Raw genomic sequence first — 15,610 nt, 5'->3', positions numbered from 1 at the left:
CTGTTGTTAGTAAAATGTTTATATACTTTGTTTCATAAACATTTGTGCATTATAGCCCATTTAGATATGACTTCATTAGCCGGATTTAGCACATTATCAGGTTTTATTTACTAAATCCAGCCAAAATCTACCAGATTTCCCATACAAAAATAAATCCTCGTATTGTGTGGATTTGTTTTAAATCTGGCATAAATCCTCGTATACAACTCTGTTTTTTGCAACATGTTACTAGAAAATACAAAAAGTTGCAAGCTGGCACAAGAAACAAGGTAGATGCATAGGTAAATTGCTACACTAAAAATAATTTAAAATGTAAAAATTTTTAAACAAGGCGGAAAAATTAAATTTTGTTTTGATGTACAAAGTTGATTTTAATCAACCAAGACTTATATTTACGATGTCTAAACGATAAAATAATTCGTTTATTTATTTTAGATGGACAAACTGCGATAAAATAAGTCTTTATTTGCTCTTTAGTTAGCATTAGTAGCATAATGTGCTAAAATTTTCAGTATTAAACAATAAATTTGTAATTTGTCGTATGTTTTTTGAGACGAATTCAATTTACAAAAAATTCTTTTGACGTTTCAAAATCAATCAGATGGGATGATGCATCTACCTTGGTAATTGTGCTATGAACAAAAATCAGCAGACTGCCATTTAAATCCTCCAAAATGTATATCTAAATGCAATGAGATTTGTACTGGATTTATTAAATCCAGTCGAGTATTTATGGCTAGTCTAAATGAGCTATTATGCATCTTTTCCAGTTCTATGTCTTTGTTTATTCATTTATCAGAAGCAAGCAAGGCAACCAGGCGAGGCAGCTTATGTATGTAGGCCTTTACATTTACGTGTTTTATTCTATTCATAAAGAAAGATTAATATGCCATTTAGATATGACACCATTAGCCGGATTTAGCGCATTATCAGGTTTTATTTGCTAAATCCAGTCAAAATCTACAAGATTTCCCATATAAAAATAAATCCTCCTATTGAGTGGATTTGTTTTAAATCTGGCATAAATCCTCGTATACAACTCTGTTTTTTGAAACATGTTGCTAGAAAATACAAAAAGTTGCAAGCTGGCGCAAGAAACAAGGTAGATGCATCGGTGAATTGCTACACTAAAAATAATTTAAAATGTAAAAATTTGTAAACAAGGCGGGTAAATTAAATTTGTATTGATGTAAAAAGTTGATTTTAATCAACCAAGACTAATATTTATGATGTCTAAACGATAAAATAATTCGTTTATTTATTTTAGATGGGCAAACTGCGATAAAATACTTTTTTATTTGCTCTTTAGTTAGCATTAGTAGCATAATGTGCTTACATTTTCAGTATTAAACAATAAATTTGAAATTTGACGTATTTTTCTTTGAGACGAATTCAATTTACAAAAATTCTTTTGACGTTTCACATTTGTTCAGATGGGCTGATGCATCTACCTTGGTAATTGTGCTATGACAAAAATCAGCTGAATGCCATTTAAATCCTCCAAAATGTATATCTAAATGCAATGAGATTTGTACTGGATTTATTAAATCCAGTCGAGGATTTACGGCTAGTCTAAATGAGCTATAATACTAAGTTTACATTTACGAAATCCACTCGATTTCATCTGTCAATTCCTTTGGGTATACGTCAAATGAAAACTCACCTGAAATCGATTGGATTTCATTTGACGTTTGAGCAATTGAATTGCCATTTGAAATCGAGTGGATTTCGTAAATGTAAACATAGTGTAAGTTGGTATTAATTTAAGAAAACACTTCCTTCATTTACTATGTGGCTGCCAAAAATCTTATGTTGTATGGTGTAGAAACTGTCAATGCGAAAAAGCTTTGTGCGTGTGTGTTTCTTTTTATTTATTTATTTTTTTCTATCCAGAACAAGGCACATTCAATATGGGAATATGTGGAATTTGTTCTGTTTTTGAAGATATCTTCACTTTTGAAGAGCTTTTCATTGTACCTTGATCCAAAACGTAAACAAACAAACTCATCACATTACGAAGGCATCACTTAATACAGACGACGGCGTAACTTTATGCATATGTGAACGACATGTTGAACTAGATTGCGAATCGTTCGTTCGTTGATCGTACGGTCGCCGACTGATTATAGTTTAGTAAACTATTGAACTATAATGAACTATATGGACTGATCTAGTTCATACGCTCTATTCAATGAATCGTTCAATTGAACTAGTTCGTTCATGAACTATACAACTCTAACTATAACATAATATACACTGGCACCTAAAATACGTTTTTTTGCATCATTTGACAGATATTCAGGGTACTGCGAGCTGCCAAAAAAGTTGTTGTAATTGAAAACATACAACAAACAATTAAAAAATAAGATTTTAAATGAAAATTGAATTTTTAATAATGCGTTTATTAATACCTCCCTAATGAAATTTTGTTTAAAAAGTTTTGTGTATTTTTGGAAAACATTTTGACATTTCAAAGTTTTAAACTGGTTTTTGTTTTAGTTGTTGGCTAATGCAGCTGCCTTGGTAAATATGGCTTGATTTTTCCTGATTTCTCTATGATCTATATCCCTGTGTTTACTTTCCCTCTACAACTAATTGCAGTTCCCCCTAAGGTATGCTACAATTTCGAGGCTATTTAATTTTTTGCTATAACACTTAATTTCTTTGCTAGTATTGACATTACAAATCATTTAAAGCAGGAGGAGGCATTGTGACTCACAAGAGAGCCCATGTGCTCTAAGTGAGCGTAAATTTGTTATCGCTCACAGCCTGTGTAGATGCTAACACGTTGTGAACAACAACAAATTTACGCTCATTGAGAGCACAAGAGAGACCCAAAAATGTTCTCTGCCTCACTCTGATTTAAAGATTAGATCAGCCAAGATCATCCATATACGTTAACGTGACTACAAAAACAACACGCGTTCCCTTTTTTTCTCATCTGCCGTGATTTAGCAACGGAAAGACACTCTCAGAGAGATTAATGAACAAAATATTTTGAGCATCAATGGATTAGATTAAGTGGAATGTGCAATGAAAGAGCTTTGGTCTATCGGAGTATTGAAATGTGTTAACACTGACCAATTATCAGACAGTTATATTTTGGTATTTGCAGTGACAAGTAGAATACGTTATACGGAATATAATTAAATTATACGGAAACGGTTGCTAATTTTAAAAGCAAAAATGTCGATTAGGTCTACAGTTATTTTGGGATTGACTATCCTCATACAGTTATCAACACAGGTAGACACCGATCGAACACAATAATAATGAAATGGAAAACTTTTGCAAAAAGAGAAAGCCAATTGTTTTGGTTATTCAACTGCAGTTGAACTTTTGGCAAACAACACCTCATTGATAGCGTATGCCTGATAAGCAGGCCGCATACATTTGCAAATTATTTTATTATTGTTTTGATTATTTTTTTCTTAGGCAAGTCTACCCTCGGATTTATACTATAATGCAGGAGTGGTGGAATTTCGTACGGGTGCCGCTTTAACCTCATCTGGCAGGCTGAATGATAATCTAAATGGTTATTTGACTATTTTGGATTCTTCTGAAGCTGGCGGTTTAGATATTGTGGCATTTCCCGAGGGCACTTTAAACAGCAATGATCAAGCCACGTTTGTACCTGATCCCACCAAGGGTCTTATTGCACCATGTGATGATAAGGAGGATACCTATCATGACTTTCTAAAACAACTATCATGTGCGGCACGTAAACATTCACTTTACTTGGTAATAAATCTAACCGAAAAGGAATTATGCTCAAGCGTTCCCGAGGATCCCCGACCTTGTGCCAGTAATGGCCTAAACGTTTACAACACAAATGTGGTATTCGATCGCCAGGGTCAAGTTATATCTCGTTATCGTAAAGTCCATATGTGGGGTGAAAACAAAAATACCACTTTAGTACCAGAGTTAGGTTGGTTCGACACCGATTTTGGTGTACGTTTTGGCCATTTTATATGTTTTGATATTTTGTTTTACACACCTGGCCAAGAATTGATCGATAAATATGGAATTAAGGATTTTGTATTCACTACAATGTGGTTTTCCCAGCTACCTTTCTTGACTGGTAAGTACAAAAGTGAACAACAACAATAACAATTATAGACAGATAGGTAAACATCAGTGTCTCTCATATCTGCATCAGAATCTTATCTTAAACGCTGTCTACATTAGAACTTGTTGCCGGGTTAACCTTCTGTATGAGGATTTATTTCACATATACACAATGGAATTGTCATTTGAAATCGAGTGAATATTTAAAATCAGGTTATATACCAATAAAAAAGTCTCAATATAGTCTATTTGCGGTCAGGCAATGGCGCGTGTTGGCGATAAGCTAGCTACGTAGGTATGTGACTAGTCATCGAGACATATTTCAAAAGTGCAAATGCACATGGAGGTATAGGTAGTAAAGATTAGAGACATTGTTGTGAACAATAACAGTCAAAGTAACGGTAACCAACATCAAAGTTCATGCTACATGTCGTTTAAAATAGTTTTTCATTCGTTTTTAATGGATAACCTCTATAAATTTCAAAGTCGATTTTATTTGCCTTATCCGTCAGTCATTTATTTTTTTTTACCATCATGATGCATCAAGATTTATTTATGTGCTTCTCGGTTGCATTTTAGTATTGAAGATTAGAAAACGTCCTTGGAAGAAGTTAATAGACTTTTCCCCGGTATGTATTTATGCAAAGGAACTGTCATTTTTTCCATCAATATGTAATTCCTTATGCACGTCAAAATGTTATTTTTATTCGTAGTTGTAGAATGTATAAAATGTTCAACTGGGCTGGTTTTTATGTGATCAATGTGAATTTGATATGTGGCCAGGCCACTTCATAAAATATGTATATAACGCCAAAAACAGCTGATGATCATAGCTTTGTTCCTTTACTTTTTTAATGGTAAGAGTGGTAAAAGAGAAGAGTGTCGACTTTTTCTTCGGTTTTTCGTCCATTTTGTGAAATAATCGTCAAACAAAAGTCGAAAAATCAGTTCTGCCATTTCTATTTGCAGAAATTTTGCTGGTAGCCTGTGGTAGAAGAGAAAGCCATTTTCGCTCTCTCTCCCTCTCACTCTCTTAAAAATTGCTCCAGTTTTACCACTTTTCGGGGTTAAGGAACGCTTTGCAGGTTAAAAATGGTTAAAATGGTAACCTCAGGTAAGTAAAGGAACACAGCTCATACCACTTGTTAAAATGCATTATTAGCTCCGTTCCTTTACGTTCAAGAATCTTCAAGTTTTGCCACTTTTTACTCGAAAAACATCAGATACAATACAATTCATATGGGAGCAGTTTACAACTTAAACTACTTTTTTTTGAAGTAAAGGAACAGACCAATTGTGAATAAAATCTCATACAAAATTGTATACAAGCAATTCACACCAATGCATTATTGTGACCAAATTTGTCGTTTGGTATGATTGTAACACCTTCTTATTCCACCATGACGGCAAGTTAAAACGCATTTTACATTTAACTTGTTTTATAAAGCATGCATCTTTTAAGTTGTCAGTTCCATACAGTAGGTCTCTAAGATAACAAGTAAAAGGTACTTGCAAGTACTCAGCAAGTTCTCAGTAACTTCTCTCCACATATTTTACTCTCTAGAAGTTAAAAATTTGCCGAATGTTATCGAACAACAATTTGCAAAAACTTGCAAGAAATCAGCTGATTTGACAAAAAAGAAGTTTGGCGGATAAGATTTAATTTAACAATCGAAGATTGTTTACGAAAATTGTTTGATTATCCGTTGTTAGTCCCAATTTACATTAGGCGAGTTTACTTGCGGCAATTGTCAGTTTGTAGGTGAGAGAGGGGGCTGAGAGGCAAAGGGTTACCATATGCCTCACCTCTCTCTCCATCAAACTGACAATTGCCGCAAGTAAACTCGCCTAATGTAAATTGGGACTTACAAACATAATTCTCTTTCCATATCATAAATTAACGGCTGGCTGTCCACATAGTGTTCCTCCTACTCCATGGATGCGCCGCTTTTTGCTGGGATTTGATACCTTAGAAATAAAACAATCATCACAAACTACAAAATAAGCTATTTTACAAAATAAGTAGTTTTTCATAATTTATTTAGTTATCTCTTCTTTTTTATCTTGTAATTGTTTTAATTAACAAATCTTTGTTTATATTTTTGCCAAGAGTTGCAAAGTCCGCCACACAACATTCGAATTTAAATCAGCTGATCAAACTTGCAAATTCTTACAAGGAAAATTTTGCTTGCAAAAACTTGTAAGTTCTCAGTAACAGAAGTGTCCAAAACTCTCCAAAATTCTCTCACAATTCTCTCCAAATTCGCTCTCTTTTACTTTACAAGTTTGTTATCGAACAGCATTTTGTAAAAGTTTTTACAAATTTGCACAAACTTTTGAGTTATCGTACAGACCTAATGTCTGTCAAATAAATGACGTAAACTCCCAAAACACCTGTTTTAAGGGCAAGTGCAAAATGCGTTTAAAACGGCGTTTGCATTAGTGCTTTTTGCCGGGTTAACCTACTTTATGAGGATTTAATTGACGTTTGTGCTATGGAATTGACATTTGAAACCCAGTGAGTTTATTAAATCCGGTTAAGTGCAAACGGGGTATAAATGTAGTAAATAAATAAAGAAGGTGAGAGAATTTCTTTAAATGAAATTAAGAAATAGAATTTTTAATTCTATTTGTGCTTCGTTCATACTGACGGTGATTCGCTCTCTAGTCGTTGTTCGAACCCAAATTACGATTTAATTATTCCATTTCCCATACAAAATTTTGAGAACGAACAACGTTTTTTGTACATTGTTCAATTTAAATTACCCTACGAACAAAGAAAATATTAGTCCCATCTCTAACAAATGAGAGTATTTATCGAAAAAATGAGAGAATTTATCGAAAAAATAAATATGACAGCCCAAAATAGCAAATAAAAAATATAAGAAGCGTTTGACATGAAAGCCATACAATTACTGAACAAAACATTCAGAATTGTAAAAAATCAAATTGCATTTGAAAGAGCAAAAGTTAGATGATAGCGAAGCCATCCCACATCCGATATGTCTGAGGAGCCTTCATTACCAAAGGCGAAACATGTCATGTCACATAGTGGTAAGTGTGTGGGTTCGAGTTGTCGGCTTTCCTTTTTCAGATGCATTATTGATCATAAAGCTCGATTTCCTACGAGAAATTAATTTAAAAAAATATATTCAAAATGCAAAAGTTTTTAGAAAATATGCAAAAGATGAATGGAAATTGAGATACATTCAAAGGTTCAAGGTGTTCCCTATTTCCTTCATGGTACGTTTGTGGTCCATATTGCTAAGTTTACATTTACGAAATCCGAAATCTCATCTGGATTTCATTTGACGTTTAACCTATGGATTTGACAGTTGAAATCGAGTGGATTTCGTAAATGTAAACCAAGAATATGTCCATAATTGCCTAAAAACTTGGAAACAACAATGTAACAAATAGACAAAAGTCTGTATACCAAAAAGTAATGATAACATGTCTCTCTTCTGTTGGTTTTGAAAATAGAGAAATCAAAAATGAATTGAAAAATACCAACAATTGGAAGAAAAAATAGAAAACATGAATGAAAGTTGTGCAGTTTCATACAGAACACATATTTGGAGGAAAGATAATTCTTTTTCCCGTTGATGTCAAAACATATTATTCTTGTGTCAAATTTCCATTTAAAACAGTTAACAAAAAATAATAAAAAAAAATAACTTTGTTACTATGAATTATGTATCGTGGCGGTATGAACATGGCATTAAATAATTATTAATTGCCACTTTGCTAAGGCCATGTTTATATTATAGCCTTTTGCAGGGTTATAGTACGTTTTTATATATGACCAGATTTAACAAACCCACTGGGTTTCATATGTCATTTCCATTGCCTATACGTCAAATAAATCCTCATAAAGAAGGTTAACCCTGCAAAAACCCAGTAGGTTTGTTAAATCCGCTTATATATAAACGTACTATAATACGCCGGTTACACTTAACCTGATTAACCCAGTGGGTTTGGATTTAAAATGTCAATTCCATAGCGGAAACGTCAAATAAAAGTAGTAAAACTGGAAGCAACTGGAAGCTGACAATTAAGGCAAAAGGAAAAAAAAAGAAAACTACGCGCTTTGTCAAAGCAAAATAATAAGAAATAAAATAAAATAATAAAAATGTGAACCAGTGAAATAAAAAAATAAAAAACTGTGAAATTTATTTTGTTTATTATTTTTTTAAGCAGCCATGTTTGCTTTTTTTTTGACATTGCTGCCAGATCGACTATTTTTCCGTTTCTTTACTTTTGTGCAAAACTTGTTACGTGAGAGCAATTTTCACAGTTCTCTGAGAGAAGAGAAAACTTCTCTCTTTTGGTGCTTTTACTATTAAAAAAGTAAAGGAACAAAGCTTTTATTTGCTAAATCTGGCCAAAATCTACCAGATTTCCCATACAAAAATAAATCCTCGTATTGAGTGGATTTGTTTTAAATCCGCCATAAATCCTCGTATACAACTCTGTTTTTTGCAACATGTTGCTAGAATATACAAAAAGTTGCAAGCTTGCATAAGAAACAAATGGTCTGTTCCTTTACTTTTGAAAATGGTAAAACCGGCAAAAGTAGCAAAAGTTGTGAACTGCTCTCATATGAATTGTATGGTGTCAGAAGTAAAGCAACGCTTTTCGAGTAAAAAGTGGTAAAACTTGAAGATTCTTGCCCGTAAAGGAATTGAGCTAAAGTAGATGCATCGGTGAATTGCTACATCAAAAGCTCTGTTCCTTTACGTTCAAGAATCTTCAAGTTTTACCACATTTTACTCGAAAAGCGTTCCTTTACTTTAGACACAATACAAATCATATGGGAGCAGTTGTCAACATTTACTACTTTTGCCGGTTTTACCATTTTCAGAAGTAAAGGAACAGACCAAAAATAAATTTAAAATGTCAAAATTTGTAAACAAGGCGAACAAATTAAATTTGCTTTGATATACAAATTAATTTTAATCAACCAAGGCTAATATTAACTATGTCTAAACAATAAAATAATTCATTATTTGCTCACTAATTAGCATTAGTGACATAATGGCTCATTTAGACTAAATCCTCAACTGGATTTAATAAATCCAGAACAAATTGCATTTACAGCGTGTTTTTGTAAAATGTTTTTGCCCATTCGTTCGTCGATTTCATGAACGAATGCCAAGTTTACACTTGCGCTCTAAAATCCACTGGATTTCACGAAATCCTGAAATACACCCCGGTGTTTACACTTATTTTTTTGTTGATTTCAAGCATATCACAATAATCAAGGTAGATGCAAATGCGCAGCTGATGGAACATGAATTTTCGAAAAAAGTTGTTGTAAATTGAATTAATCATCAAAAATTTACGACAATATAGAACTTTACTGCATCATTTCGAAAATGATCGTAAAATTATCTATATATCGTATTAATTGTTTATAATACTAAGAAATTAAAAACTAAAAAAATGATTTTATCGTTGAGACATTATAATAATAAATTTTGATACATAAAAGTTGTGTTCAGAAACTGCAAAATATTACTACTTGCAGTATTTTCCCCGTTTAGTGCTAGAAATGCGTTCCAGTACTCCGAAATCTAGCAAGACTTGCACTTGATTTTGAATAAAAGTCTCTTCTCCTGTTCTCTGCTATAAAAATTTGGCCAAGTAAAAACTAGCAGCATGTTTTTTGGAATCTGAACACGATGGCTGATACGCTGATTTTGGCATTTTTGCTGGAGTTTTTGCAATTTCCGTCATTTTTTCGTTCCCGTATTTTTTAAGAAATTTGTATGGGGAAGCAATTTTTGACAATTCGGTCTATTTTTTAACATTACCATTAAAAAAAGTACGGGAACACAATGAAAAATAGCATTGTAACAATTTAATTTAATATTTTTTCACGTTGTTTACAAATTTTGATATTAACATATTTTGTTCCAGCAATTCGCACATCTACCTTGTTTATTGTGATACGTGAAAAGTGTTGCAACTTTTGGTACTTTTTAAGGCAAAAGCAAGGTTGTATATCATGTGTACTGTGATTTCGATGTTGATTTCGCTGAAATCACGAAATAAGATGATTTCATTTTTGTATGCGAAATCATGATAAATTTTGCATGATTCCGCGCGAAATCACGAAACGCCTTCGAAATCACGAAAAGACGCCGAATGTAAACCAAACAGAAGACACAATTTGGTTTTCATAGCGGTTGGCGTTTGTATTCGTGTGACAAACAAATGAAAGCTTTTTATTTTCGTATTTTTTTGGTTTTCGTAACAAAATCAGACGAACGAATACGTCAAAAATAAGCGAATGGAAAAGACCCATCGTTTTGAATGAAAATTAAATAATTTGATTAATAGTGCGGTTACACTACAGTTTTTTGCCGGGTTAACCCACTTTATGAGGATTTATTGCTTAATCTGGTCAAATTTGACCAGATTTGCCATACAAAAATTAAATCCTCTCACGACTGGGTTTATTTTAAATCCGACATAAATCCACCAAATATACAGTGTTGTATTCGGTATTTGTGCAAAAAAATCCAACTCTACTAAAAAAGTACCAAAAGTTGCAACTGTTTTTGCAACAGAGTTTGTCGTGTTTTACACGTTTACGATTGGTCGCATGAGATTTTATGGAGTTAACAAATCTAAAGTTATTTGAAAATCATAAAATTATTTATTTTTTTACATTAGACACTTTTTTAACAAAAATTACGCTTGATACCTTGATACAAAAATGTATCCCTGTGTGTAAAATATACCAATATGAGCAAAGAGGGGATGATTTCTCATGCGAGAAATTGTAAAAGTGTTAAACACGACTTTATTAGTTATTTTGTATGTATACGTAAACAAACATCAGCTGACAGTTTATATCCTCGAAAAGCTAAGTGTAACCAGCAAAGATTAACCCACTGGATCTATTAAACCCAGTGGGTTAACCTTCAATAGTGTAACCGGGGTATTATAAATGGCACAAAACACACGAAAACTGGAAGGGAATTCAATTTTATATATTTCCATAGAAGCACACGCGTATATGTACATCCGTTTCTTCATATTATCACAACAATTTTTGGACAAATTTGATTACATTTTTTTCTTATTTTTTGTTTGTCATCTGTTTATCGGGGTTGCCATCACGTAGCACATTTTACGTGCAGATGCCTATGCAAAATTCACTAAATAAGTATCATGGAAACCCTGAAATATATAAGCTCTTATGCAATAGACGAAAGCTTTTAGATAAAAACGAATGGTTCGTAAAATTTTACAAGAACCAAATTTTGAACGTATACGTTTTAGTACGAACGGTTCGTGTGACAGGCAAGCACTTTTACAAAAACACGCTGTTAGATATACCTTTGGAGGATTTAAATGGCAGTCAGCTGATTTTTGTTCATAGCACAATTACCAAGGTAGATGCATCAGCCCATCTGATCGAATTTGAAACGTCAAAAGAATTTTTTCTAAATTTAATTCGTCACAAAAAAAAAAAAAAAAAAATACAGCAAATTACAAATTTATTGTTTGATATTGAAAATGTTAGCACTTTATGATACTAATGAGCAAATAAAGAATTATTTTATCTCTTAGACATCGTAAATATTAGTCTTGGTAGATTAAAATCAACTTTGTATAATACTATGTTTACATTTACGAAATCCACTCGATTTCAACTGTCAATTCCATTGCTCAAACGTCAAATACAATCCAATCGATTTCAGATGAGTTTTCATTTGACGTATACACAAAGGAATTGACAGATGAAATCGAGTGGATTTCGTAAATGTAAACATAGTCTAACAAAGCAAATTTAATTTTTTCGGCTCGTTTACAAATTTTGACATTTTAAATTATTTTTGCTGTAGCAATTCACCGATGCATTTACCTTGTTTCTTGTACCAGCATGCAACTTTTTGTATTTTCTAGCAACATGTTGCAAAAACAGAGTTGTATAAGAGGATTTATGCAGGATTTTATAGCACGGTTACACTACAGCTTTTTGTCGGGTTAACCCACTTCATGAGGATTTATTTGCTTAATCTGCTCAAATCTGACCAGATTTACCATACAAAAATTAAATCCTCTCATGGCTGGGTTTATTTTAAATCCGGCACAAATCCACCAAAAATACAGTGTTGTATTCGGTATTTGTGCAAAAAAATCCAACTCTACTCAAAAAGTACCAAAAGTTGCAACTGTTTTTGCAACAGAGTTTGCCGAGTTTTACACTTTTACGATTGGTCGCATGAGATTTTATGGAGTTAATAAATCTAAAGTTATTTGGAAATCATAAAATTATTTATTTTTTTATTAGACACTTTTTTAAGTCCGTGTTTAGACACACGGGAAAGTAAATTCAGTTTTTAGGCAATAGGGGGTAGGAAAGAGTATTGAGGAGCTCTTTCCTCTCCGCTCTCTCCCAAAAACTCATTTTACTTTCCCGAGAAATTTGTGTGTCTAAACACAGACTAACAAAAACAAAGACATAAATACAACTAAGACTAGACAAAATATATGCAACCAAAAAATGTTTACGAAACTTTGTATAGAAACATTACCCTTAACAGGTTGCAGTTAATTCAAAATCGCAACCAAGGAGGAACATTTCATGTAATGGTATCAGAAACCAAATTTATGAATTCAAGGATCTATTCAAGAATAATTCTATGTCAATTGGATCGGTAAATTCGGTTAAATACCTAAAAATGTATAAATATAAAAAATGCAACATTCGTAATAATTATTACAAATTATCACGTAAAAAGACACAGCTATCATGTTAAATTCAAAAGCCATTCACTGAAGAATGGTAGCAAAAAAATTTCTTATCTTGTTGTATTTATAGCTTCGTTCCCGTACTTTTTAATGGTAAAACTCGTAAAAGAGAGAACTGCAAAAAATTTGTTCTTACACACAAGTTTTCTGAAATAGTTCGGGAACGGAAAAATGGAAAATACGTAAAAAAAGAACAAATGTCAAAGTCGGCGTATCAGCCAATCAGACGCCGGCAACCATGTTACTATTTTCGCCATTCAGCGCCATTTTTGTTTAAAGAGAAGTGAACATTTTACAACTTTTTTGTGTACGGGAACGCTTTTTCGAGTAAAATGTGTAAAAGTCGTAAAAATTGTAAAAACTTTTTAGTTCTGGAACACAGCTTATGTCTTTGACAAAAAGTACGATTGATACCATGATACAAAAATGTATCCCTGTGTGTAAAACATACCAATATGAGCAAAGAGGGGACGATATCGCATACGAGAAATTGTAAAAGTGTAACACACGACTTTATTAGTTATTTTGTATGTATACGTAAACAAACATCAACTGACAGTTTATATCCTCGAAAAGCTAAGTTTAACCCGCTAAGATTAAGCCACTGGATCTATTAAACCCAGTGGGTTAACCTTCAATAGTGTAACCGGGGTATAAAACAAATCCACTCAATAAGTGGATTTATTTTTGTATGGGAAATCTGTAAGATTTTGGACGTATTTAGCAAATAAAACCTGATAATGGGCTAAATCCGGCTAATGATGTCATATATAAATGACCTATATTGTGCTAACATTTTCAATACTAAACAATAAATTTATAATTCTCCGTATGTTTTTTGAGACGAATTCAATTTACAACAACTTCTTTTGACATTTCATATTCGATCAGATAAGCTGATGCATGGTACAATAATTCATAGGTAGGCCAGGTATGAGAATCGCCAAAAAATACAACCCTGTCGCTATGGCTTAAAACGTCAAAATTGTTTTGATGAATGATAACGGATGAGTATACAAAGAAGAAGAAGAACGAAATCTTGAAATGAAAACAAAACAGAGTTGAATTTTTTGATCAATAATAAATATCAACTCTGCATGTCAACAAGGTTTTGACAGATTAAGCCATAACAAAAAAAAATTGTAATCAGCTGTTAGATGTGGCCAACCTAAGAATTATTGTACAATGGGCTGATGCATCTACCTTGGTAATTGTGCTATGAACAAAAATCAGCTGACTGTCATTTAAATCCTCCAAAGGTATATCTAAATGCAATGAGATTTGTACTGGATTTATTAAATCCAGTTGAGGATTTTTGGCTAGTCTAAATGAGGTATCATTCCTTTCCCTGTCTCATATCCCCAATATATGCTAAAATTCTTTAATTAAATTTTAATTTAAAATTTCACTTATCAGTTGTATGACAGAGTTGTAATTCTATTTTTTTTGTAATTTCAGCCGTTCAAGTCCACCAAGCCTGGTCCTACGGCAATGATGTAAATTTCCTAGCAGCTGGTGCCTCAAATCCCATGATTGGTAGTACAGGTTCTGGTATTTATAATGGACGTAATGGCATTATAGTGGCTAAAATGAATACAGGATTGGGCGAACGTAAACTCTATACCGCAAAGGTACCCAAGTATGAAACACAAAGGCATCGTCAAAAGAGATCCGTTGGACCATCAAGCACCATAACCCCTCGCCTTTCCAAACCAGATATCTACTTTAAACGGGATCAGCTAGAAAGTTATGAAAGTGTTTTGATTGATTTATCTCGGGGTACCAGTTTGAAACAAGAACTTTGCTTTAGCAAAACCGCATTCTGCTGTTCTTTTGAACTGAAATGGCAACCTGTGGCATTTAAAGAGAATTCCACCCATTACCATTATCGTGTGGGTGTCTATGATGATCTACGCAAAGAAGTTGCTCCCGAATCAAATTATTTAAAAAATTGTGCCCTATTCAGTTGTACTGGAGAGGATATTATGGATTGTGGTAAAATATTTGATTTCGATACCGATGTGGCATTTGAAAATATTACCATAATCGGAACCTTCCCCAAGATTGATGGTTTTCTATTGATGCCAAATAGTTTGAAAGAGGCTGATGTTATGCCAGTTCCAGTGGGACATTTTGAATGGTCCGAGGTGGAGACCAAAGAGTAAGTTTTGAGAAGATTTTTACTGAGGAATTGTTTTTGTTATTAACTTATTTCTTCCTTAATTCGTAGTAATCAAATCCAGGTCCGTTATTCATTGAACACCACCACGAGTAACCTTTTGGCCTTCTCCATTTATGGCAATTATTATGACACATATGCTGAGAATAAAGGTGACGGAGCTGCCTCGATGGGTATTTCGTTAGTATGTGGTTTTGTGATGTTTTTATTAAATCTAGTTTTGTAAATTTAGTTTTTAAGGAAATATTCTACATTACTAGGCGTTTACACACGGGCAGTATTGGCAAAACAATAGCAAAGTTATAAACCATTTTCACCTATACATTCATACTTTTCTCTATGCGTATTTAAAAATTTGTAAATGTATTTGTGAAAAAGGTTTGTATTTTTGCTATTGTCTTGCCAATACTGGCATTTGTAAACGCAGGGTAAGAAAAGAAAGAGATTAAAAAAGAAAAATAAAAAATAAAAGAGCTTCGAATAAAATCATTACTTCAAGTAAGAATACTTTAAGGTGGTTTCATCAATGGAATTCTAATGAAGATCATTTTGCCATAGAATTGAATTGAGAGATTTAGGCAATAAAAAGAGGAG

At 32.9% G+C, this 15,610-nt stretch overlaps 1 protein-coding gene across 1 annotated transcript; it reads left to right on the top strand.

Moving 5' to 3' along the window:
- Nucleotides 1-3,014: 3,014 nt before the first annotated feature.
- Nucleotides 3,015-15,521, top strand: LOC141400014 (vanin-like protein 1). The gene is made up of 4 exons (XM_073979416.1): nucleotides 3,015-3,246; nucleotides 3,436-4,081; nucleotides 14,296-14,998; nucleotides 15,068-15,521. Exons 1-4 carry the CDS (start codon nucleotides 3,187-3,189, stop codon nucleotides 15,240-15,242), a joined length of 1,584 nt encoding a protein of 527 aa, XP_073835517.1. The 5' UTR covers nucleotides 3,015-3,186; the 3' UTR covers nucleotides 15,243-15,521.
- The last annotated feature ends 89 nt before the right edge of the window (nucleotides 15,522-15,610 follow it).

Source organism: Musca autumnalis, unplaced genomic scaffold (genome assembly GCF_047663935.1).
Source record: "Musca autumnalis isolate F117 unplaced genomic scaffold, ASM4766393v1 scaffold_3, whole genome shotgun sequence".
Taxonomy (NCBI): domain Eukaryota; kingdom Metazoa; phylum Arthropoda; class Insecta; order Diptera; family Muscidae; genus Musca; species Musca autumnalis.
Note: the sequence above shows the minus strand (reverse complement) of the source record. Positions and strands in the feature narration are given on the sequence as shown.

Bases quoted from the DNA above. Each gene is read 5' to 3' on its own strand.
- LOC141400014 (XM_073979416.1), top strand. From the start codon at position 3,187: ATGTCGATTAGGTCTACAGTTATTTTGGGATTGACTATCCTCATACAG. The intron at 4,082-14,295 runs GTAAGTACAAAA...TTGTAATTTCAG, and splicing joins CCAGCTACCTTTCTTGACTG to CCGTTCAAGTCCACCAAGCC. The intron at 14,999-15,067 runs GTAAGTTTTGAG...CTTAATTCGTAG, and splicing joins TCCGAGGTGGAGACCAAAGA to TAATCAAATCCAGGTCCGTT.